Below are 26,395 nucleotides of genomic sequence, written 5' to 3'. Positions count from 1 at the left end.
CAGAATCACAATTAGAATTGGCACACATGGCCAGCGCTTTGTGCGATCTGCAGAGAGGCCAAGGATTGGATGAGCATGTATTCTCAGCACTTTTATGACCCACTGACTGGCACTGGGAGAAACTGGCATTTCCACATCATCAGCCCCAGAGCTGTCACTGATGACCCGTTATAAACACCCACCTACAACCTAATCTCACACAGGCACACAGAAGAAACAGTTCACAGTGCACACAATGCATGAGTAAACATGATGCATGAAAATAAAAACATATGGGGAGAAAAACACACTCTTAAAGAATGTAAGCTTAAGTTAAACATGAAGTATGAACAAGGAGTGTGTCAGTGTCATGGATTACCTTAATGGTTTTTACAACCATTATCCAGAAATCAATGAAAACCATGCCAATATACTGATATTATTCTTGCTGTACACATAAGGCAATATTGCCCATCCAATACAAGATTAACAGCTATGATCACCGTCTTGGTAGCAGTAATGAAACAAGCATTGGCATAGCCAATAGGTATCGCTTTTGGGACCTTATAAGTATTTAGTTATGCAGCACAATACCCTTGGTGCAACAGCATCAACTGTTGCATGGCTAAACACTTATAAGGACCCAAAGGCGGGACATATTGGCTATGCCAGCGCGTGTTGTTCTTATTGTCATAGTGATTCTTTAAAGGATAGATAAATTAAGCTTAGGTGAAAAAATGGACCACCGTAAAGAAATAGAGATCATTGATCACCAAGAATGATAATTCTTGGTGATCACCAAGAATGATCATTCTTGGTTATTTGTTTCCTAATACCGTGTTGCTTGCAGTAATCCATATGTACCAAAAGATAAGCATAACAATACATTACCTCTGGGTTTTCCCATATGTCGGGGTCTCTGTGAAGTGAGTAAATGTTCACTGATACAAGGGAGTCTGTTGGAAACACCATAACAAGTTAAAATATAGCATCGTGGACATAATCATCCAAAAGTAGACCATTTTAAAAGGTTGTACATTTCAGGCACATCCCATATACTAGTTTTTTGTAAAAACCGTGAACCGGTTATATCATTTTTTAAGATATATACTGTATGTTTGCATTTTTAATTATACAAACATCATTGATATCATTTGGCAATATAGAAATGCGCTATAGTTAGTTCGTTTCTGAAGAACTTGAGAGCCACAAAATACAAACAATGTGTGACTGCAAAAGGGTCCTGATCATAACAAAAAGATTATAACAACTCATACACACAGCAAGTCATATGGTGCTAAATGTGCAAGGGTGATTATTAGTTGCGGTGGATAGTAGTTCTGGGAGCCTTTGCCTGCGGTAGAGAGGGGTGCAATGCGCCAGGTAAGTTAATTTTTTTAATTTATTTTATGCATTTCTGTCATTTGTCTGTCCGTCAACCCCTCCCTCCACTCTAACCCCGACTACCCCCCCACCCCCCCCCCCACTCTATCCACACACTGGCTGCTACTACTGAAACCTAGGTAACTACAGCCGAGAGCACACAGTCTTCCTTTAGGAAAATGTGTAATGCATTTAGAAGTAACAAAAATGGCAAAAACACAATGAAAATCCCACCCCAAATTATAAAAATAGAGAATATGTTAATGAAAGAAATAACACCAAACGACAAAAATCCAATAAGAGGAACCCAGAGATATGAATTTTCAAGTTTTAAATAAAAATAGCGCCAAAAAATACCAACTGCACACACCTGGTCATGCTGGACCGAGACAAGGGTAAGGTTTTAGGCTGACAACTATGAAGCATTTGTTGGGAACACAGCTCGGATTGGTCCGGGTCAAAAAGTTACTTTCCCGCTTAAAATGCTTTCAATAATGCAGAGTCCTTAGTGGGGCAAGGCTACAGGCTGGAACTGAAGATGGTCTTGCTATCGACAGGTTGATGAAGGACAAAGTCTCTGTAAAGCAGTTGATGAAGGCAGAAAACACTGTGAGCGGGAAAGGTCTAAAGTTAGCACTCAGGATGTTGTCAACGTTGATTGAATACTACTCAGCGTCAGGCTCGGTGAATATTTCTACCTTTGGACTTAGATTAATTTATAGGAGTCCTATTTCGTCAGTGGGGCAAGGCTGCAGGATGTAGCCAAAGAGGGTTTGTCACCATCCGATGCTGGTCGGCATTGAACCCTCAGAAATAGATTTGCTGCTGTGGAGAAGTAGATAGTGGGAGTTGTGGCAAAGTCAAGCCCACTAGTGATGCACCTTCAATGGATCGGCTGGCAGGTTGCTCCTGGTCCCTTGATGGTTTTCCAGGCAAACATTTTGTATAATGTTTCAAAGTCCCAGGTTTCAAGGTTTTGGCAGGAGAAGTACACTCTGACATCAGCCAAGGGTTCCAAAGCTGGGTGGTCAGGACTTACTCCAAAGGAAACCATCAACAGGGTCTAGGGCAGGTCCATTGGGAACTAGTCAGCTGAGCTCTTCTATTAAGGTGGGCTTCTTGCAGCTTTTCTGACCCGGTAGCTTAACATGATGTCAGGCAACTGACCCCTGGAGTCCACTTATTTGTCCTGGGTATAGGTGGGAGCAGGTCTAGCCCTTATGATTTTCCTCATAGGTCTCAACAGCAGGTGCAGTCCTTCTTCTGTTTTTCACAGAACTAGGGGGCATATTAGCAAGAACCTTGTTAAAATTATCTCTGTTTTAGCGGCAGGAAACTGCAGCTAAAACAGGGATAATGGGCTTGCTAATATGCATCATAGAATTCCAATTAAAGACCTGGTTAGATGTGCAGGACATCTAACCTAGGCTTCTATTGGAATTCTATAACTCATATTAGCAAGCCCATTATCGGCGATAATTTTAACGAGGTTCTTGCTAATATGCCCCTAGTACTTTCCTGAAGAGGGTGCCGAGAGGTGACAGATTTATGCCTGCCACTAACCTGTGGGTGGAGTTGTCTCATGGCCCCTACTTAAACAATAGGAACAAAAATCGCAGGGATAACCCTAACCAATTTTGCAGGTCTTCTTGCATTCCCTGCTGCAAACAGTTCCACAGTGCCCCTCTCTACCTGAAACCAAGACGGTAGAGCATTTCCTCCCTTGTACAGAGCTCCTGTCCCCAATCAAGAGGTGTGGGCCTAGAAATGTGCAACCCCTCCTCTGTGGTAACACAAAACCAGTTCTGAAGGCAGCTCTTCTCCCACTAGGATTGGTGCCTAGCAGGCCAGAAGGACACAGGAGGTGGCAGGCCCAGGTGCTAATAACATCTACCTGTGACATGGTATGCATTTATGAGAATAATTAAGTTCCTGGGCACTGCCCAGATGCTCTTTCCATCAAGGGAACAGGCCACCTCCCCGCATCTTAGGCCTTTATCTCAACTGTGGGAGCAGGTTTACACCTAATCAAGGAGCTTGTGAACGGAGGGTTTAGGTTTGGCAAAAGGTGTTATTTGAAAGACTGGATTTGCAATTCAATTCAAGCCTGCAGAGCCAAGTTACTGGTGGCAGCCCTGCAGTCATGTTTTGCAATATCACTTTAGTGGTAGCACAATATGTGCTGCAGTCCATCAGTGACATTTACCTTACATGCCCTGGGTACACTTTGTACATGTACCAGGTATGTATAGGTAATTTAAATGTGTCAATTAGGAGTAGAGCCAAGTTTGACTTGTTTTAGGTTTCAGAGCACATGTACTGGGGCGTGTTTAGCATAGTCCCAATGCACAGAGTGAAAAAGCCAGGAGCACCAGTTCACAAAATTGAGGTGATCATGCCAAAAGAGACATTTTCGAACACTAAATATTAGGTGAGTGTAAAAAGTCACAACCCAGACAATTTGTCTAATCTAATCTAAACAAATCGAATTTATATTTATATTAAGCCCTCATAAAACCCTTATAACGAGGAACTCCACACATTCAAAAACATATTAGCACCTACCCTTTGAATCTGTCTAATGGTGAGTTTAATATAACTGGAGCTAATAAGGTTTAAATTTGGGATCTCATTGGAAGAAGAAAGGAATATTTTCAACATAATGTAATTTCTTCAAACTAATGTTGCATTGGGGGGTAGAATCTAGTCAAGACTTGACCTCGGAGCATTAAACTCTAGCAGCAAAGATGAGTAAACAAATACTTTTAAAATGGCTGACAAAGCCAAACGGAAACCCCAAGCATTCACATTCCAGTATTTCATGTCGAAATAATCTCACTTCATGTCAACCAATTGCCGAGCAGGCCAGCTTATGAGAGGACTAAGCTAGTGTTGTACTGTAAAGAACTATAAACTTTAACATGACACCTTCCAGATCTTGGCACCAAACTAAAATCTTACTAGAAAATGAACAAATCATGAAGGGAATGTTCAGAAGGCATAATAGTAGTCTCCGTATCACTTTAGAGAGGGAGATTTTAGAATCTACTGCAAGACTGGAAGTTAGTTATGGCAAGTTTAAAGCTTATCAATCACATTTTGAGATATCTGAACCAGTGCCCTGTGATAAAATGTGCAAAAGGTAGATCCATAAGGCCAGTCTGGTGCTTTCAGAATCTTTCTATGTTTAGAGGCCAAAATTGATTTGAAAGCTAATTCCTCCTTTCTGAGTGAACTCTGAAGGCAGGAGAACTATCCAAGCCCCGACTATGGGTTCCCACTGTTTTGGGTGAAGAAACATGTGCAAAGATATTTTGGGGAAAAATCAAAAGATGGGAGTAAGTCGGGAGTCCGAAAGTGGCAATCTCATTGCATCGATGTCTTTATGTCTGGTGACATTCTAAATTATTGTATTATGCTGTGGAAGATGCACTGCTTAGTTTTGTGTAGTTGATCGTGAAGTTAGAAAGTTAGTGGTTTTTAGTGGTGCTCAGCCTGGAGGCATTCTAAATTATGTCAGGTCCAAACTCATGGTCTATTTAGTATGCAACTGGGTAAAGGAAAAAGTTTTACCCATTTCAATACAGTTTGGGGCAGATTTACAAGAACTGGCGCATCTCTGCATATTAGCAGAGATGCGCCAGTGAATATGCATCACTTAAAAAAAAACTTGTGCCACCATGGGGCAAGGATTGAGAGATGCGTGACACTTCTATTGGCGTAAAGGCAACGCATTGCTGGAGTTGTGTCACAAGCACGACGCAACTCCAGCAATGTTTCAGAATGCCTATTTCTATTATGCTGCGTCACTCCTTGCACCTGCTCCAAGCAGGGGTAAGGTTTTGACGCCGTGGCATTGTAAAAGTGACTCCATGAAATGTTGTAGATTTCACTGTGTCACTTTTACGAGGCATTCTTACGTCGTAACGCACACCCTGCATACAATATACCTGACTCAGGTATTATGTAGCGCAGGGCTTTACAACATGACGCCTTTCCCTAGATGCATCACGTTGTAAATATGTCGCAGTGCGGTGCATTGTTTACGACGCTGCAGCGTCACAGGAGTGATGCAACGGCGGCGTAAAGTTGTCGCAAGGGGCTTGTAAATCTTCCCCTTTGTGTTTAATGTCACCACACGGTTAATTTCCAAGTTTTGCCCCAATAAAAATATAGCTAGTAAGCACAATAGCATTGGCATGTGTAACTGGATTATCTGTCAGGTGGAAACCCATTATCCTAGTAATTATTTTTCATTTGTTTATCAGCCTGACACACTATCTTAATGAGCACCACATACTTTCGTCAAGTAATATAAGTTCTAATGGAAAGCATGCATCTTTGTGACACATTTTTCTTAGACTATTTATATTTGTTATAAAATATATTATGTTAATCATACTTGGTAGAGCGCTTTTTCAACAGTGGTTTATTGGAGCTTAGGAGACACATAGCTCAGCAGTGTCTGCAGATCAAAAGGAATAAAGAATTGATCAACAGTGCTAAATAGCCATGTTTTCAGGTTTTTTCTGGAAGAGTTTAGAGAGATGTTCTGGGAGAGAGCTCCATAGTGATTGTAAGCCTGTACAAAAAAACATCGGCCCATCCACTGTCCCCAAAATCTAGATGCTGTCAGAGAATTGGAGTATGATGACCTAAAAATGCACGAGTCTGCGTACTGTTTGATTCTCCTGGCCACAAAATGGGGAGTCATCCCCTTAAAGACATCCTCTGTCCTAATTTCCCAGCACTCTTATTTGAGGGTATGGCATAGCTCTGTTAGAACTAAGTCAATTGGTTCAGCAGAGAGACTCTTTTTAAAATTCCATACTATGATTGGGATTAAGATTATTATCAAGGGTACATGCCTACATGCTTTGTAACAAGCAAACTGGTTTATTAAAACAGTGCATTTGCGCTTCTCATTAACAACGCTGTGGTGTGTAAACAGGTTGTTTGGAAAAAGAGAGCAAATGTATATATTAGACAAAAAGGTTATGTCCTGCCATATCTCACCTGCCATGCCTATGCTTAGACTGCTATACATAACCAACTATACCTATCACATATAACTACCATACTTAACCTATCAACCCTATCATACCTCCCTACAATACCTCACTTACCATACCTATCTACCACACCCTCCCAAACCTATTTTCCATATCTGTCCCTTACATACCTACCACAGTCTACTATAACTTGTCTATTATATCTAACGTGACTATCACATTTATCTACCATTCCTACAGTTCCTACCATGCCTACGTACCATACTAATCCTACCACACCTACCCAGCTTACCATACCTCACCTAACACCTGCAACCTCCCAAGCCTTAACTACCTCCATATCTGCAGTGCTTGCAACTTATGCAATCTCTGAGGTGGTCATTTTGAGAAAAAGAGGCAGGTTATACCTGTGGAATCTCTAGCCAATGCATAAGATACTAGCCCTGGGTTGCCCAACTCAAAACAAAAATGCAAGACAGCTCCGGTTTGTCGGACAAAAGTGTCTTTAGCCCACACCTTGCTAATGAATTTTTTTCAGTAAAGTGTGAAAACACAATAATCGCTAGCCATAGCAAATTATTAAAAATTGCTAACCATAGTACTCTGTAAATACAAATTCAGAAAAAAGGAAGGCATAATACCCAGTTGTCCTCCCCTAGAGCAGCAAAGAAGAGGAAGGACAACAAGACATTAGTCCTCTGGAAGAGTAGACTGCTTAGTGATTGGTTGACATAGAGTTACATCATTGGATTATCCATTTTGAAACTGTTACTTTAAGTAGTGCATTATGATTGAGCTTGTGATCCATACTAATATAATAAAGAGAGAGCCCAAACCTTTGAGGCGGGTAATCTCAGGAACCACAGCACCAATCACAACACCCAATACAGCGTTGAAAAGAGCAGTTGCAGCAGAAGGACATAGGCTGTGCAGACGCCCACCATATACATTTAAAAGGTAAAAGAACCGTGCCAGCAAAGTAGTCCCTTGTGGGCGTGTCTAAATTGTGCTGTGGGCGTGTGCTGGGGGTGTGACAAATGCTGGGGGCGTGTGGTACGTTCCGCCCTTCATTCCATGACTCATATCGTGTGCTAATCCCACCCTGCTCCCTGTAAATACCCCTGCACCCCATAATCATAACCCACCCTTACTCCTTAAAATACCCCAACACCATTAAACACTAACCCATCTTAACCCTATCAATATACCCTGTACCCCAAAACCCAAACCTATACCTAAACCCTAAAAATACCCCTCAACCCCGAAACCCAAACCTAGCCCTGAACCCTATAAATACCCCTGTACATCAAAACCCAAACCTACCCCTGAACCCTACAAATACCACTGTACCCCAAAACCCAAACCTAGCCCTGAACCCTAAAAATACCACTGTACCCCAAAACCCAAACCTACCCCTGAACCCTAAAATACCCCTGTACCCCAAAACCCAAACCTAGCCCTGAACCTTTAAAATACCCCTTTACCCCAAACCTACGCCATAACCCTTAAAATACCCCTGTACCCCAAAACCCAAACCTATCCCTGAACCCTAAAAATAACCCTGTACCCCAAAACCCAAACCTACCCCTGAACCCTAAAATACCCCTGTACCCCAAAACCCAAACCTAGCCCTGAACCCTAATAATACCCCTGTACCTCAAACCTCAAACCTATCCCTGAACCCTTAAAATACCCCTGTACCCCAAAACCCAAACCTACCCCTGAACCCTAAAAATACCCCATACCCCAAAACCCAAACCTAGCCCTGAACCCTAAAAATACCCCTGTACCCCAAAACCCATACCTATCCCTAAACCCTAAAACTCCCCCTGTACCCCATAACCCAAAACTATATCTGAACCCTTAAAATACCCAAACACCCCAAAACGTATACCTCAGTACCCCAAAACATATACCCCTATAGCCATACTTACCTTATCCAAACATTAAAATAAAAACATGCTTTTACCATTCATGCATTTACAACGAATTTCGTTGCAAATGTATGTGTGGTAAAAGCATATAAAATGTAATGCCATGCGTTATAATGGCATTGCGGAGTCATGGTACTTTCGTAATGAAAGTATGCGGAGTGATGGTATGAGGAAAGAAAGTTGCGGAATAATGGGTGTTTACCCTCCCCCGGTAAGTACATTGGTGGCACATCTCCAGCAACATACTCATATTTTTTCACCACCCATTTAAAAAATGCACAGGTCTCCCTCATTGATGGCCAGCACCGACATACACTTTTAGACACACCTCCCGCCAAAAGTTCTAGAATTGCGAACTTTAGAGCTGGGGAGCTACGTTCGAATCGCGGCATCAGCTCAACATCCTGTGATTCCAGGCAAATCGCTTTGTCTCCCCGTGCCTACCACAAATGAATGTGTTGTTCTGTAATGTAAATTGTGCTCGAGTGCACGCTAAATAATATTGCAAGCAAAATAAAGTAGGGAAACTCGAGTTCACACACTACTGAACGCGCACTCTTAAGTGCATCAGCAGTGCACTGTGACTCAGAGCGTTTCACAGGCCTGACACTGATAAGAAATGCTATCAAAACGAAATCCTACAAAACAATATACTACTGGCTGGCAGCAATTCATACCCGGACAACGTCGGGACGGGCTGCTAGTATTTAAATAAAATAGAAATAGCAATGCGACAAAGAGCAATGCCAGAGCAATATAGCAGCACAGAACCACGGCATACTGCCTTCACATGAAGCCCTACCTACGAAACATTTCAACATATCTCACAGGGCGGTGATACAGACTTAAAGGAAGCTCACCTTTTGGCAAAGTGCGTCCGTCGCAGAATGTAATAGGTGCAGCGAGTTGCCGGCCCACCATAGGAACCGGTGGATAAAGACGGAGGCTCTCTTTGATGCACATGGTGGTATAAGTCATCTGTGAAAGGTCATTCCTAGAAGTAAAATAACATACAATTCAGTTACTGTCCTTCAAGGTGTTAACAGAAGATTTACTGCTGTGAAATCTTAGGGCCCAATTCACAGAATGAACTTAAGACTCAATACTAAACTTACTACTATTTTGGTATTCACCGAATGCATTTACTACTTTTGGTATTTACAGAAGTTAGGATGTTGTCTTAAGTTTGTCTTAAGACAAACTTAAGACAGACTTAAGTTAGGATTTTGTCTTAAGTCTGTCTTTTAAGTCTGTCTTAAGTCTGTCTTAAGTTTGTCTTAAGTTTGTCTTAAGTCTGTCTTAAGGCTGTCTTAAGTTTGTCTTAAGACAATTTTAAGACAAAATCCTAACTTCTGTGAATACCAAAAGTAGTAAATTAATTCTGGGAATTCCAAAAGTAGTAAGTGCATTCCCAGCAAGGGAGTTCAGGGGGAGCTGGTGGTGAAGTATTTGTGTCCCTGAGACTTCAGACAGGAGGCAAGCTCAGTTCAAGCCCTTGGAGATCTTCCTCAAGATGGCAAAGCAAACAGCAAAGACCTTTTCTCCTTTCCTTGGCAACAAGTAACCACTGCAGGCCAACCCCTGACCGCAAACAGAACAGGGGCAGTAGTCTTCCTTCAGCTTCTCTGGGTTCTTCTCCTTGGCAAAGATTCCTCTTGAATTCTCAGAAGTGATCTAAAGTTCTGGGGTCTGGGTCCCCCTTTTTATGCACAGAAATTGTTGTCTCTGAAGGTCTGTACCTAGTCAAAACCAGTTCTGTCCTCCTGAATGCAGCTTCCTGGCAGGAGGTGGAGACAGCATTATTTGAGAGCAGACCTGACCCCGGTAGCTGAAAAGGAATTTCCTTCCCTACTCTCTTTTCTATGAGGGCTCAGGTCAGTGAAAGGAAATCTCCGCCCCCCACAATCTATTCAATGCAGGCCCTATTCAGCCCCAGCCCTGACCCATCAGACTGCTGGAGCCAAGGCCCTCCCTAGCCTCCTGTCACTTACAACACAGACATGGAATACACAAACCTAGCAGAGGCAGGCTGGACGGTTAGACAAGAAAATACCAATGTGATAAAAGTGGTATTTTCAAACACAGAATGTAAAAATCACCCTCACTATAAGATTTATTTTAACATGCTGAGTACAGGCATAAAACACTTGTTCCCTGGGTCAGTTAGGATTATAAGATGTTACAATCAAACTGCCCATTCTGGCCTATGGGAACAGGTTGCCTTGCAATAGTGAAAAACAAAATTGGCTGTAATTCACTATCAGGACATGCCACACACATCAGGGCATGTCCTACCTTTTACATACAATGCACCCTGCCCTTAAGCCTACCTTTGGGGTGACTAATATGTAGAAGAGGGAATGTTTAGGGACTGGCAAGTGGGTGAACTTGCCAAGTCGACATGGCAGTCACAGACTGCACACAGGCTCTGCAATGGCAGGCTTGAGCCATATTTTACAAGTGGCTTCTGTGGGTGGCACAACCAGTGCTGCAATCCCACCAGCAGCATTTGATTTACAGGCCCTGGTCACACATGGTGCACTGTACTAGGGTCTGACAAGTAAATCAAACAACCAATCATGGAATCACTAATCCATTACATAATTTTGCAATAGGGATCACTTGTACTTTGGCACTGACCAGCAGTGGCAAAGTGCCCAAAGCATCTAAACCAACAAAAACAGATGAGGCAACAGCAAAAGGTGGAAGGGAGACACGCCAATGGTGCCAAGTATAACAGGTACCCTATGACGGGCTATTTGGCGGAGATCTTTTATTCCGTGCCGTTTGGTGCCGTGGGTGTGAGGGTCTTACAGGTGTAGATGTGTGAAGTATGGGTCAATGGACCGTGCAAGGGTTAAAACAGGAAATGGAAATCCAAGTAGAACAGTTTTAATGAATATGGCTTCCAACCTGGTTAAAAAATATATATGTGGCGCACTGCTGATATGATGCGCCAGGATACCGCGCTCTACATTGTGGTCAACATGTTTCTTGCCTTAATGCCATAAGATCTGACGGCAATTCATGAGGACCTAAAAACAGTCAATCTACACTAGTTGGGGTTTTCTACTTAAATTACAGTGATAGACCACAAGCAGTACCCTAAATGTTGTACCTGTGAGTATGATGGCCAACCTGATAAAACAAATCAAGGTGATAAAAGACTTCCTCCACTTCAAATCTAAGCGCTGTTATAAATATTGGACACCAGATACCAACTCTTCAGTACACTTCTGGGCCTTTGGATAGTCTGCCTGCATGAAAGACTACTATGCTGTTGAAAGAGCTACAATTCTACTGCTGCCCTGCTGTGCTGAACTGCTGCCCTCTTGCCTGAGTAAGGAGGACTAAACCTACATCTATGGAACCCAGTACCCCAGAGAGACTCCAAGGGCCAGTTGGCTAGCCTCCGAGGATAGAAGATTCTATAAACCTCAACTCCTCCACCTAGGGCCCGATTCACAGAATGAACTTAAGACTCAATCCTAAACTTACTACTATTTTGGTATTCACAGAATGAACTTACTACTTTTGGTATTCACAGAAGTTAGAATTTTGTCTTAAGTTTGTCTTAAGACAGACTTAAGACAAAATTCTAACTTCTGTGAATACCAAAAGTAGTAAATTTATTCTGTGAATGGCAAAAGTAGAAAGTGCATTCTGTGAATACCAATATAGTAGTAAGATTAGGATTGAGTCTTAAGTTCATTCTGTGAATCGGGCCCCTAGACTCTGACTTCTGTGAGTTTACCCTGCCAAGTGATGCTACCTCAGTCCTGGACTCTTGGAAGTGGTCACAATCTCTGTGGATTCAGCAAAACCAACACATCTTCTCTGCTTCTGGGTGCAACTTAAAGCAAAACTGATGATGCATGGAACTTCCCCAACAAGATAGGATACTAGCCAAGACTGCCAGTTGTCCTCAGTACTGTTTTATCCGGTGCTGCAACCTCTTGCAGCAGTGATATACAAACATGCGTCTGGTTACCAGATAAACAAGTGAGGTGCTATCAATTATTGGGACTAAGGACAGGGATGCATTTGGCCTGTTTCCTTTCAATAGGCTGCCCCAAAAAAATTGTTATCTGGGTAATCTGGTCAACAGACTCAAGGGCAGGGAGGTGGATAACATGCACCCGCTTCTGTTGAGAACTTCAGCAGACTTGCTACGATGAATTGGTCTCCAGCTGTCAATGTGGGGCGCGAGTGCAGGTGGTGAGGATTTCAGTAGCGTTGTTTTAACAACTAATTTGACATTCTGTCTTTGAAGATATCTCTAAAGATTTTGACTGAGTGGAAGTGAAAATCAATAAAGTCATATGGGATGGAGACAGCAACAGCTCAGGGTCTCAAAGCTTCATGTCACTGCCCCGGCTGGGGTGTCAGACTGCAGTAAATGGGTAATTACTATACGGCACATCAACAGCTTTATCTGTCATTGAATACTTAAAAGTGTAAGCCTGTTTGGGTAGAATTAGAAACATACCTTTAGGCCTCTTAGAAGGAATTAGGTTTATTTTATGGTGAAAATCACAAAGTAATAGGAGAATTGAACTTTGCCTTACACTCCACAGTGTTTGCACAGAGTTCCAGTCATAAAAAGCCTAAAATGTGCATTCACTTATATGTGGGGGAACCTGCGTGAGTAATATTAAAATCCTGGTTGGTGGGCGCACTTTATCGTTGGCATCATTCTACAGGTATTGCCAAACTCTGTAATCTGATTAATCATGGAAGACTGAAAACTTTTACAAAATTTGCAAATGGAAGTCAGGCTTAACTCATCTCTACAAAGGATATATGGCCAACTATCGCATTGTCTCAAACTCAGCTTGGGCCTGGCCTCTTATCAACTCTCCTCCTCACCAAAACGGTCATTTGTAGGGTCAGTTTAACTGTGTATCTCCAAGAGACATTGAAAAATAGACTATCAATTGAGTATACGGATAAAGGATGGCTAACCCTTATGCCACTGCATGGTAAAGGGCTCAGAAAGGTATGCCTCAAATTTAGCTATTTAAAAATATTCAATGACTCCCACTAGTGACTGTACAAAATGGAACTGACTCACCTCGTTTATAATTCAACATGCCGGAGAGGCAGGATAAGTGGTTGTGATGTGCTACATGTTCAGCAGTCCTGCCCCGAACAAGCAAAATACTGGCAACAAGCGTGGAAATCTATGAAGCGTTCTGGCTGCCTTGATTTCCAAGAATCAGTCTCCTACTGACTACTACCTGATACATCTCTAATTCCAGGCATGTCCAACCACTTAAAGTCCCTGGTAGGGGGAATAATTTGCATGTTAGGAAAATGGAAGACCCCGAATGTACGACACATGGTTGAAAATGAATGTGTAATATGTTGTCGTAATGACAAACCTTCACCTTTCAGAAGATATGGGCTCACTTCTTGTTACTGTTGATTTAGGGGATGTTGAAGTCTTCAAGATAATACTTACAAAAGTCCTTGGTGAGGCTGTGGTAATGTATATACCTCTGCTATGTTTCATTATCTCCACCTGGATAGACTCCTCCATGGTTTAGCATATCTTAGATGCTGCAGTTATGCAGTTAAGCCTTTTGGGCATCTTAGGACCAGAAAAACTCATAAATGGTCCACAAATCCGGTCATTAAGACTGATTCGCCTCCGTCTCCACATAATCCCTTTCACGGGCACCCCCATCCCACTTCAGCCTAGCCCACTCCCCTTTTTTCTACTTGATCTCTAAGCAGGGGGTAAATGGGAACAATAATTGACATACAATTTGGAATTGTGCCCAGAGAAACTTGGTCACAGAGTTACTCCCTATTCTGGGGTGGTTAGTTTGTAATAGCAGTATTGTGTGTGAGGATATATGTACATATATGCATTACTTTTAATTGAGGCTAGCAGTTTGCAGAAAATTATGGTGTGGTACTAAAATATTGTTGACAGAATTTTGTATAACATATATATCGTGGCCTAATGATAATTTTTAAAAATATTACCTCATTACAGCCACAGACAGTCCATTTGGGCTGAGGGGCCACGTCGCTCACCTTTTGCCCCTCAAGAACAGTGTCTGTCCGGCTGAGCAAAGGTCAGCCTGACTGACAATCCTCATTTTCAGGCCAGGCAGTCAGGAGCTAGGCATGCGCCTAATGCGTAGGCTTTTGGCTGCCTGAGCTGATGCTGGGCTGAGGATGTCACAACTTCTGTGGGCAAGACCTCCTCAGCAAGGGTCCTTAAGGCCCTCCCTCTCGGTCAGTCATTGCCCTGGACCAGGGAATTTCAGTTTTAAGCCCTATAGGGCTCAGGGTCGAGTGTCAATCAGTGACAATTTGTCACAGAGTGAGGTGGATTCAGCAGTCTCATCGACCCATCCCACTCTGTGGCGAGGTTGAGTCTGATGCCTACCCTCACTGGCTGACCCTAGGTCAGCCAGTGAGGTAAGGCAGCAGTTCCAAACCTACTGTGACCTCCGAGGCAGAGCTGCAGATAAGTGTGATTTTTTTAAGCATTTAGATTTGATGCATGTGTGCGTATATGTTTGAATATTTGTTAATGAGTGTTGTGAAAGGGTGTATATGTGTGAATGTATGTATATGTGTGTGGGTCCCATCTGCCCCCCACCCTACTACAATATCCAGCCGCTACTGCCTCATTAGGGTAAATAATAGAGAATCTGTTCCAAATTGGACAATATTTTTGTAAATACAATTTTGGACATAATATTTATGTCAAACGATATTTCTTTCTACAATATTTTTACACACAATTCAAAACTACATAGGGGCCGCCTCAAGTCCATCCATCGACCTAGGGACATATCAACAGAACGGTAGTGAGTAGAGGAGGCATGGGTAAGAAGAGATGATTATCAATTGCAGGAAGATGATATTTCATACCATTCAATTGTGTCCTTGTCTCCCAGGATCTCTTTAATCTCCTCACGACACTTTTCTTGGTGTTCAGGGTTCTCTGCCATGCAGTAGAGGGTCCAGGGTATAGCACAGCCTGTTGTGTCATGGCCTTCAAACATGAAAGTATCCACCTCAGCACGCAGGTCGGCATCAGATAATCCTTCACCATTTTCATCCTAGAAATTTGTAAAACTGTTGTTAGCAGTTATTCTGTACTGAAACCTTATCACAGTAGGTTTTACTTGAAAGTCATTACTTGTAATGGATATGGATCGCCACAGGCAAACAGACCAACCTTTTTCCTCGCTTTGTAAATTAACCCCCTTGCCAAGCCTTACATTCTGCTTTTATTACATATGTCACCAATAAGGTATTCCCCAGGTAGCCCACAGCGCAGAGTGTATTGTAATTAAATAGTTGGATATGTATTTTTAAGTTTTACATGTCCTGGTAGTGAAAAACTCACAAATTAGTTATTCACTACTTATCTCTGCGATAGAATAACATTGTGTTGCCTTTTTACATTTAATAAGTGTTAGTGTATGATTTGGAACAGGTAAAGATTTCATGTTTGGTGTCTGAGAAATTGTATTTTAAAATCCTCTCTAATGACAAAGTCAGCCGTTAAGTTACAATTTTGAAATGAAGCCCCTTTTAGAAATCTAGCATTTTTTGCCCTAAATATTTGTTGCCTGCACTCTATTCCTGGGTCACATGATGAGGTGTAGTTGGCAGTTAAACTTTGTTTATTCCTCCTAGACAGTCATGCAATAGAGGAATGGGTGTGCCTAGATGGGCCATCATTGTCAGGAAGGTAGATGGAGCTAGGTACAGCCCTATATGCAACTCAATAGGTGGTGCCCTGCCTTCACACAAAGGATGTGTCACACTACATTGTACATGCAGCCAGACTGGAGCCAAGACAGAGGACGGAGGAAACGTCAAGCACTTCAAAGGGAATCCTCTAGAAAATGTTCCTACTTCAAAGAAGTTACCAGGTATAAAAATAGACCCCTCTGGCCCACTCTTCAGTTCACTTTTTGGACCTAATGAAGGACTCTCAGAGGACTACCTACTGCTATGGCCTGCTGTGTACTTCAGAGGACTGTCTTGCTGTACCTAGAAGAACTGCTTTGCTGCCTGAAACCTGCCTTGTACCCTCAAAGGCCTGCCCGCTGCTTGAGCCGTGTTCCATCTCCTTGAACCCAAGATTACCAGAATGACTCCAACTGCTATTTGGCTGGCTTCCTGATCAGAGCCTCAGGGACAGCAAAGGCTCCAACAATTTTGAACCGGCATCTGGACCACGCCTGAGTGAGCCCTAATCCCCTAAGTGGTGCTTCTCTAATCCTGGACTGTTGGTGGTGCAGTTAAAAGTGCCCATATGGCCATGCTGCAGCCCGCCTAGAGCTCAAAAGACCTCGCAGATCATCTTCTCCGGCAACCCTCAAAACCCTTCACTGGTTGTCCGTGCACAAGAGAATCTTATTTAAGGTGCGTCTAATCACCTACAGAGCATGCAAGAACCTAGGGTCCACCAATCTTTCAGCCAGGTTCACCCCCTACATCACGGCAAGGATAATTAGATCCTCATCAGCGAATCTTCTCAAGCCCAACCTTTAGGTAGAAAAAAAGAGCGGGTAAATCCTTAGCAGCACTAGGAACCCGAGCCTGGAACCTTATGCCCACACACTTAAGGCTGATAAAAACAGAAAACCAGTTCAGAAAGGCCTTGAAGACTTAGATCTTTGGATCCTCTGGCGAATTGTGCTCATCACTCATATAATATATATTGTTCTACCTGTCTACCTTTCTCTTCATCTGCTTAGAGCCAGGATGCTCCTTTCAGAGTGACAGTTGCACTTTATAAATACCTAAATCAAACCAATCATATCAAAATCCAAAACTTTTGACTTAGAAGAACAGTTTTGGAGAAAAACTGCTCTGAGAATCGAGAGGAGACCAGAAGCAACCTGTTTGTCTATCCGCCCAAGGCATATCACCAGTTGGCCTGATTTTGCTGCAGCTATCGCTTTGTTCTACTCCACAGCAGCAAGTCCTGTTCAGCAGTCTTTCACCAAACGGGTATTAGGCCTCATGGAACTCTTGTCAGCTACAGCCTCCACATTTGTCACACTTGAGATTTTCGACTTAAAAAAGAGACTAAGTCCAAATGTAGAAATCTTCACCGCGACTTTGTCCAGAGGATGCCTGATGACAACGTCTCATCCTCAGACTTCTCCAGCAGCCGTGCCCTGCTGAACTTTACGTTCTCAATCAAGTTTTCGTTGAAGTTTCTTCTAAGTCTTAAAGTAAGAGCCGAACTGGCCAAATCCACTTTTTATATCCGACTCGCGCTCCTTTGGAGTCAGTCACATTTTTCGTTTTTGTCTCGGTCTCGCACGATTAGATGTCTGCCATTGTTCTTTTAGGCACCAGTTGGTACCTTAAACTTGAAAAATGCACCACTCTCGTTCCACTGATTAGATTTTTGTCATTTTGTTGTTAACCTCATCGACGCTGATGACGGAACCGCTCCGTCATTAGCTGCGGTGGCGCTGTGCTGATGACGGAGCGGTTCCGTCATGGCCCGCTCGCCGCTCATGTGCGGCGCGAATTCCGCGCCTGCGCTGAGCGTTCTATTGAGCGGGCGGGGCCATGATGGAACCGCTCCGTCATAAGCACAGCGCAACCGACGCTGGTGACGGAGCGGTTCCGTCACCAGCATGCGCCCGCCGCTCTCCCGTCCCGCCCCATTAGCACTGAGGCGGAAGAGCCGCCTCAGTGAAGGGGTTAAATAATTTATCAAATTGTACTCTATTTTGGTGTAGGATTTTTAGTTTGATGTGTTTTCACTTTAATATTGTTTAGGTGCTATATACATACTTTACACATTGCCTCTTAGTTAAGTCAGTCTCCTTTGTGCCAAGCTACCAGAGGGTTAAGCACAGGTTAATTTAGTGACTTTAGTGGTTCACCCTGACAGGAATTGTGTCTGTTGCTTGGGCAGGGTTAACACTCCACTTAGCCAACAACCTAATTTCTCATAGGTTGTACTGAGAATGACTTTGTAAGAGCAATCAAAATTTAGTATGCAGCTCGGAGACATCTTTAGTGGTATCATGATGCATCATTTGGAATTACTTAGAAGCAGGAAGTTGCCACTTGAAAGCTCTGTAGACTGCTTTGCCTAATAAAAATAAGAATATATCCATTTTTATTTGTTTTAGTTGTTGGTTTTTGAAGCTAATATCAATCACTGTTCATTAACATGCGTTATGCTACAGTTTTCAGGAACATACACTCATATAATGGCCATTATTAGAGATTAAATATCATGATGTCACTTCCGTGAAATAAGGGTATCACTGGTCATTCCACTACCCCAACAAATATTGGTCAAATGACATCACACATGCGGACCCTAGTGAAATTGAACCTCTCCCTTCAGCTCGTAGAAAGAAGTGACCAGTGTAGAAAATGGATGTGATCAACTTGGGGGTGGGGGTAGAGCTGGGAGAAGCGCTTGAAATAGGCAGGTGGTATCAGCTTCTGAGTACTCGAACTTTTTTAATTTGAAAGGTAGAGTACCAGCACCTCTCTGCAGACATTCAAGATGTTTATCAGCAGACTACCAGAACTTTCCAGTAGCAAAGAGGTACCAGCACTTATATATTTCAGTATCTACCACCGTTTGGATTAGTGCCTCTTGTGTCAGGCACTTTAAACCATTGGCCTGTTCTTCCAGAACAATGAGAAGTGATTGCTTGGAATTGTGTTTAAATGTTATCCACTGAGGTTTATTTAAAAATGCTCAAAGCGCATGCAACACAAAAACAAGTTTACAAGCCGTGGAAACCACCCGTCAATAAATGAAATTAAGATTTTCAGTCTAAAGAAGACCAACTGCTTTTTTTCAGAATACAGTGGAAGAACTAGACAGTAACACTGCTTCTGCGCCTTGACGCCCACTGGGCTAAGTTTGCGCACGACAAGACTCCTTTCATTTCATTTCATTTCATTGTCATACGGTGCAGTTTAGGTAACCGCAAGCAATACCTTCCTCCGACCTGCTGTCCTCACACAAACTCCACAAGAAGTTACCTGGAGGGATCTACAGCCAGTTCAGAAGGTGAAACTGGGTGCAAACATCCTTTGAAGCTGACATACTCACTGTGGGATTCTGAATGAGCCCATGAGTGCGTATCCATCCATAAAACCCGCTCTAGGTTTCTGTTTTTGGACTGTCAACCAGAATATAAATCATTTCACAGAGTAGTGAGTGCTGCTTTACTGTGTAGCATTCAGTCCCCTTCCTTCATGGAACTAAGGACTGACTCTGGTTCTATGAATGACACCACTGCAATATGCCCAGGGAGATATGGAGCAGCTCTTATTCTTCACTTCCTCCATGGGTGTGGAATTCATTACTCATAATCTATGACATACAGCACATTCTCTTAATGGACATCACCAAGTGCCTGATAGGCAAACATGTATGTATAAAAAGCCACTTAATACATGTCATAAGACTATGCCGTTTGTGACAAATTAACTGGTGTCTCCTTCTGCGAAGTTAGATGACATTAAATTAATGAATGTCTAATAGTGGTGGCAACCAGTACTTGTTTCTGGGTCCATTAGATCCTACTGGACTCTTAACCAAATATTTTGATTTGGGAATGAGACAAACTGGAACAGTAACAATATAAAGTATCATAAGAAATGATACAACTAATGTGGATCTACCTGGAGAAGCTGTGGAAGCTGTAAAGCATGATTTTATTCTTGTCCCACAACCGGTAAAAAATAAAGTGCAGCCTATAAAGGTATGGGGCGGTTATTCCCTCCTAAGAACCCTCAAGCACAGCAAAATACCCCTCAAATAAACAGCAAAACACCTCTCAAATACTCACTTTGGCACTCAGAAGGATATCCAGAAAATCCAGGTGTCTCCTCTGCTGGATCTTTTCCAGCTCCTTCTCATTCTTATACAATTCTTTTCTCTGCTTAATGACTTTATCTGTATCCATGAATGAGAAATATCATCAGTCAGTTAATCCTACGCAATGAGTAAGAGCAAGCAATAGCAAGACAAGATATCATTTACCAGGATCATTTTAAGTAAACACAACATGTTGCTGACACTCCATAAACAACGTGCAGGAGATGCTTAGTTGTCCAGGTGCCTTGTCCAGGTGGAAGAAAAAGACTAGAGTTAGAGGTTCATGATTTATTTGTTCATCTTTATTTATACATTTTTGTATAGTGTGAACATGACCTTAGTGGGAATCAGAGCGCTTTATATGAAGGGAAGGTAGGGAATAATTGAGCTAACAAAACTAGTCACAGAGAATCAATTCCCCAGTTTTTTTTCCAAAGGACACAACATTGAGAATAAACCAAATACTAAGCTTGGTCTCTAAAGGTTGCCCGATGAAGAGGTCATAAAAGAGTAGGACTTACGGATACAATCAATAAACACAGAGGTCTTATAATAATGATCATATGTCAACCACTACTCTACGTACCCTATCCACCTTAACAAGATAATGTCATAGGCCTAGAAGCACTGCGACACTCGTCTAGGAGTAGCTATGCACTTTATAAGCTACATTATTATTATTATTATTATTATTATTAATAAAAGGTACAACAATGTGCCTGAAATCAGTCAATAAGACAACCAGCTATGTGGTTGCAACTCACAAGTTAAATACCCACCTACCCCTTCAGCAGCTGACTGCAGATCCACTCATCCACGTAATGCCCTGAGGGCTCACTGTTCTTATCACATTGCTAAAATTATTCAGTCTGGAGATCAGTTCAACCCCTTCCCTAAACTGAGGTGGACCTTCATATATGTGGAGGTTTCTTGGGTTCTATCAACTTTTGAAAAGTTCTGTCTTCTAGAGTGTAACATGTGGGTCCCCGGGTGATTTTTATAGAAAAGTTTGCTGTCATTCGGCTAATACTACAGCTCGGTCGAAAAAGCTACATTTGATTTATGGTTCTGACAATTAAGCCCAACAGGCAGCTTTTAGGGTAGCATACATTCACTTTGCCACTGAGCTCCATAACTAACTCAGTGATCTCCAACCAATAATGTGATATTGATGGACATGTCCATAACATATTTAAATGGCTAGCATCATCTACATTACATCTTAGGTAAGGGTCAGCGGGGAAAAGTTTGATGCAAAGACCCTGGAGTTAGGCACGTGCAGTGTAAAATAAGAAATTGAATCATTTTCAAACTGATGTTTCTTGACATTATCTTTGGATACTCTACAGCTGAGTCTCATTATGGGGCCGATTCCGATCCTGGAAAAAAAAACGTCCGTACGATTTTCATCCGGAGCCATCGCCGCACGATTCGTACCCGTCCTCTCCGAGTCGTGTAGTACGATCTGTATTCCGTCAATCCGTCCGAATCGTCGCGATCCGTACGTATTGCAAGGCTGAAACAGTGAACCGTACGACTCATACACATGCCGTACGACCTGACGAGTACGATCCGGACCGGGGTATGAGGATGCGATTTGTACGGTCCACGTCAGGTAAGGGTAGATTCGTACGGAAAAGCACACAATCACTTACACACCGTACGGTGCGTACACCCCATGATAGCAGGGGTATGCAACGTACCCCTGCGAGCTTGGGGTGTACGCACCGAACCTGCGATCGCAGGGTGTACGCACCGTACACCCAGCGAACATGGGGTACGGTGAGTACACCTCAAGATCGCGGAGGTATGGTGCGTACACCCCGTGATCGCAGGGGTACCCACCGTACCCCTGCTATCATGGGGTATACGCACCGTACCCGGGGGGGCTGTTCCGTACCTGTTTCATGGCGAACTCTGCTCTTACGGCTGTTTTCAGCTCCCGTAGAAAAAGGGTTGTTTGTTGCGTACCCGACACGAATCGTACTTGCTGGGTCGGAAAAAACAGCCGTGAACCGTACAGATGTCGGGTACAGCGGGTTCCGAGGGAGATTCGTACGAGGATTTGATTTGTACGGTCTCTGTACGATTCGTACGGAGTCCAGCTCCTGGTACGAATCGTACTTCATCGTACGTACGGGGGACATTGCAGGGTACGATTCGGATGGGAAATACGCTCCGAACGGCTATTTGGAGCGGTTTTTCCCGAATCGGATTTGACCCCTTAGTCTTAGATAAATTCTCCCTCCAACGTTTCTAGTGTGACTTTGATCATGTTCAATAAAACTGTAAATCTTGGGTATTATCATTTTACCGCTATGTAGATTTAGACGGACAACTAGCGCTTTGTATGTCTTGGGTTCCTTATGTTACAGCCTCAGATCTTCATCAAGACCTTAGTCAATAAAGTGTCTAATGCCTGGGCCGATCCACATTAGTATGTTGGTTCTTTGAGCAACCTCTAAAATCTGACATACATGACATCGGCAGATCGGGGGCACACACCACTCGAGGATTATGGTGGCATTGGGGTTCGACTCACGCAAAATCTGATTGTGAAGAAATGCATTGACGTAGGAATCTGATTAGAGCTCAAAGCTAATAAAAAGATACATGATCTATGTGATCATTGTAAGAGGAAAGCCCACATATCATAAGCCTAAACTGCACTCCTAAAATACTAGAAGACCACCAATGCCCTAATACCAGAGGCTCATTATACACATTCCTCAAAATAAAATGTCTCTTCTGAATCCTCGGGACACTTCTGAATTTGTAAGGAGATAGAATTGTTAGAACTTGTAGGCCAGACAACCTTGCGTGGTCAGCAGTCATTCAGTAATCTTTCACTCTGCAACAAATGAATTCAAGCCTCCCATTCATTTTTACACCAGTGAAAGGGTGAAATTGAATTTATTTTTACATCTGTAATTTAAAAAAAAAAATTGTAAAATGATACCTATTGAACAAAACATACATGGCTGGTTCACGAAGAACATGTCTCATGGCCGAAATTTTACTGCTCCCATGAAACAATTTTTGCTCAAACCAGTATCCTGTTATCAAAAATTATGAGAAATTGTACAGTCACATTGCAGGGAGTGATGGCGCATGCAGACAGTAGGAGTAGCTGCAGATGCAGCCTGCACACCGCGTTTTCTGCTAGTGGAGGTTCGCTAGTCCTGATTCAGATCGAGCAGAGGGCTGAGAGAGGGCCGGTCAACAATGAGCGTTGATTACAGAGAGGAGTGGGTGAGAGGGGTCCAGGCATCACTATCAGACTCATGCTGACAGTATTTCGCCCTACTCTGCCCTCTTCTCTTCCTGTCAGCTGTTCCACTTTTGGTTTGGCTGAGGGTAAACCTTAGTATGCTGCATTTTTGCCTGCCTTTTGTCACATCCGTGCACGTTTAGTACTTGCACGTGTTCTTCACACATGTATTATGCTTATTTGTACTTGGTATTTTTCTTCTCTTTTTATGGTCATGGGTGAGCTTATATTGTAGTGTTTACCTACCATACCAACCCGCATTTACTGATATTTATTTTTATTCATTGCTCCGTTCGTTGCCCCCATTGTTACCTTGGTGAAATTCTTGGGTAACGGTGTTAGGAGGCGTTGTGACTGTCTAGCTACCAGCATGGCACCAGTCCTAAACAAGCATTTGCAATGCAATAGGTCTCGCATTAGGAAAGTTTGAGCTATTGGTATTGTAAATGACAATTTTTTTATTTATGTGTTGGTTTTGAAAATAGCAAAATTAATAGCTTCGTCATTTACAATGCTAATAGTTTTAACTTTCGCAAATGTGACACCTATAGCATTTGTAATGTAATATGTGTATTATTACATAAAGCGCTGAGCGCACACAGCTGCCCGCGATTCATCAGGGATTTACAGAGAAGGGCGCAGGGCTGATTTATTCTACAGTTCCCAGGCGCGGCCATGTGCAACATAAGTTCATGTTCCAAATAAAGGGTCCGACATTCAGAATCTCTTGAACTGTCCCTGTGAGGGCCATTGACCAGCAGGACCAAACGAGTAATGACTGTGCCAGCCTTGATAATGGAGCCCTCTTTTTGTAACAGCGAGCTTGCATGCTGATGTAAACAAAATGCTTTACTTACTCTACACCAACTAATTGGAACTTCTTTTATCGACCTTGATCGGGTGAAAAGCAATGATGGCACAGCCAGGACTTCAACTGGTGACCTTCTATGTGCATGCAGATTTCTGCAGCAGGTGCACTGGCTCACATATCTGTCTTAGTAGCAATTGAGGCACAACTGTTAAAATAAACTGTAAACAGCTCAGGGACACCGACTCCCATTTAATCAGTACTTCAGGAACTGGCTGGGATTCTTATGAGAGCAGAGGCTTGATGGATAACACGCGGAAACCTAGGTGCTGCCCTTGTTAGTCAGGTGCACAAGCTAATTTTTAAAATACATTGTTGGTTCCGTTTTGTGAAAATCGAGCTTTTGGGCTGAAATTTACTCGGAAAGTCAGCTGAAAATCAAAAGTTCAGATATGGATCTGAGTCGAGGCAGCAGCCATCGCCATGCATCTGCTACACGAGAAACCAAATTGATAAACATGTCGCTGAGTACAAGCGCGTGCTGCATATATGGTAAGCGCTCACGTGCAAAACAAGAAGCCAACAAATGTTTCGCAGGCTGAGCCAGCGCTTCCGACACCGCAGGCTACAAACACGTTACCGGGGGTTGAAATCTGTACCGCCACAGAATCAATAACAAACTGTACCAAAGTGTCCAGTGGCATGGCATAGCAATCAGGGACACCAGTTAGAGAAATAAAATACATGGTTCATCTGCCCTGTTGGAAAAGCAGGTTGAGTTTGGCAATGCATGGAGTCCTGCTCCCTGAGGGCCTGCGTTCAACTTTACCTCAGAGGCAGCTTTCGGACGGGATCACGTGATGCTATAGTGTCGATTACATTAAATAAACAAGCACTAAGGGGTGTAAAAAATCCCATGGGAGGCAGGCGCCGCCGCGCTGCCCGCAGCGACCCGGAAGCTCTTGGCCGGCCGGCCAATCCGCTCGCGGCCGACCGGAAGTCCCGCCTCCCGAGGTCCGCGAGCTGCCGGCGCATGGAGCGCCCTGCCGTCCGGTGTAGCCCGGGTCCCCAGGAGGGGGCCGGGGAGAGGGAGGAGTGTGGCGCCTGTTGCGGGGCTCCTCTGACCTGAGGGAGCCCCGATTTAGATGAGGAGACGCCGCGCCGTGAGGAGCCCCGCCGGAAGAGCGCAGTTGGTGAGTGGGGCCCAGGGCTGATGTAAAGTGCGTGCGTGCCTGTGTGTATGCCTGAGGGGGAGTGGGGGGGGGGGTGTGCGCGCGTGTGTGCATGTGTGCGCAAGGGAACGTGTGTGCGCATGCGTGACTGTGTGTGATTGAGAGAGAATGTGAGGTAGGGGATAGTGTGCCTGTATGTGTGCCGTATGCCTGCGTGTGCATGCGCGCGCCTGTGTGTGTGTGTGTGCGTGCGTGCATGCATGCAGAGGGGTGGGGGCTGCCTGTGTCTGTGTGTGAGAAAGGGCTTTGCGCATGCGCAGCTACCAGACGCTCGCTCCGGAGGTGAAATCTGACCTCGTCAAAGCGCGCGTCTGGTAGCTGTCCACATTCCTAAATACGGGCCACAAAAGGTCTGAAGCAGACACTCTCAATGCTCACGCATTGAGAGTAGGTCTGCTCGACCTAAAAAAGAAGTGGGGGGACTAACCAGGTAGTTATATGCAAGTGAAAGCATAACGCGTGCCATCACAGTGCATAATGTCACGATGCGTGACATTGCAGGTGACATCACAGGAATTGACATAAGATATTAAGACCTCATACATAAGTTTATTAGGTACTGATGGGAGTCTGGGTCGAACGCCGTCCAGGGGCGGGCAGCCCTCCCCGGCCACCCCCCCCATTAGCATCGCAGCTAGGTGGGGGTAACCAGGATTGGTCCCCAAGTGCAAGCATGGGCCCCCCAATCAGAGGGCGAGCAGGGTAAGGCAAAGGGGGGATAAAAGAGACCACCAGGGCCCAGGAAAAACACAACCACCCCCCACTCTTACAGCAGAGAAGTCAGAAAAGTGGCTGCTTGGAGCCAGGGAAATACTGCACCCGACACCAAGCTGGGCTGGAGGATTGCTGCCTGGAGCCGGACCTACTCTTCCATCTTTTATTTCTTCGGTGTGAGCCGCAAAAGCTGATCTGGTGCGGTGGG

General features: G+C 43.7%; 1 protein-coding gene across 1 annotated transcript in view; it reads right to left on the bottom strand.

The window, feature by feature from the left end:
• Positions 1–26,395, bottom strand: part of LOC147747128 (cytochrome P450 4B1-like) — a 226,740-nt gene that overhangs the window by 25,150 nt on the left and 175,195 nt on the right. Inside the window, exons 7-10 of the mRNA XM_086952389.1 lie at positions 20,134–20,240; positions 15,203–15,393; positions 9,169–9,302; positions 871–935 (exon numbers count right to left, since the gene is read on the bottom strand). Of these exons, the coding sequence (XP_086808515.1) occupies positions 871–935; positions 9,169–9,302; positions 15,203–15,393; positions 20,134–20,240 (497 nt within the window). The remainder of the gene's footprint in view (positions 1–870; positions 936–9,168; positions 9,303–15,202; positions 15,394–20,133; positions 20,241–26,395) is intronic.

Source organism: Lissotriton vulgaris, chromosome 1_1 (assembly GCF_964263255.1).
Source record: "Lissotriton vulgaris chromosome 1_1, aLisVul1.2, whole genome shotgun sequence".
Taxonomy (NCBI): domain Eukaryota; kingdom Metazoa; phylum Chordata; class Amphibia; order Caudata; family Salamandridae; genus Lissotriton; species Lissotriton vulgaris.
The sequence above is the reverse complement of the archived record's forward strand: the minus strand, read 5'-3'. Positions and strand labels throughout refer to the sequence as shown.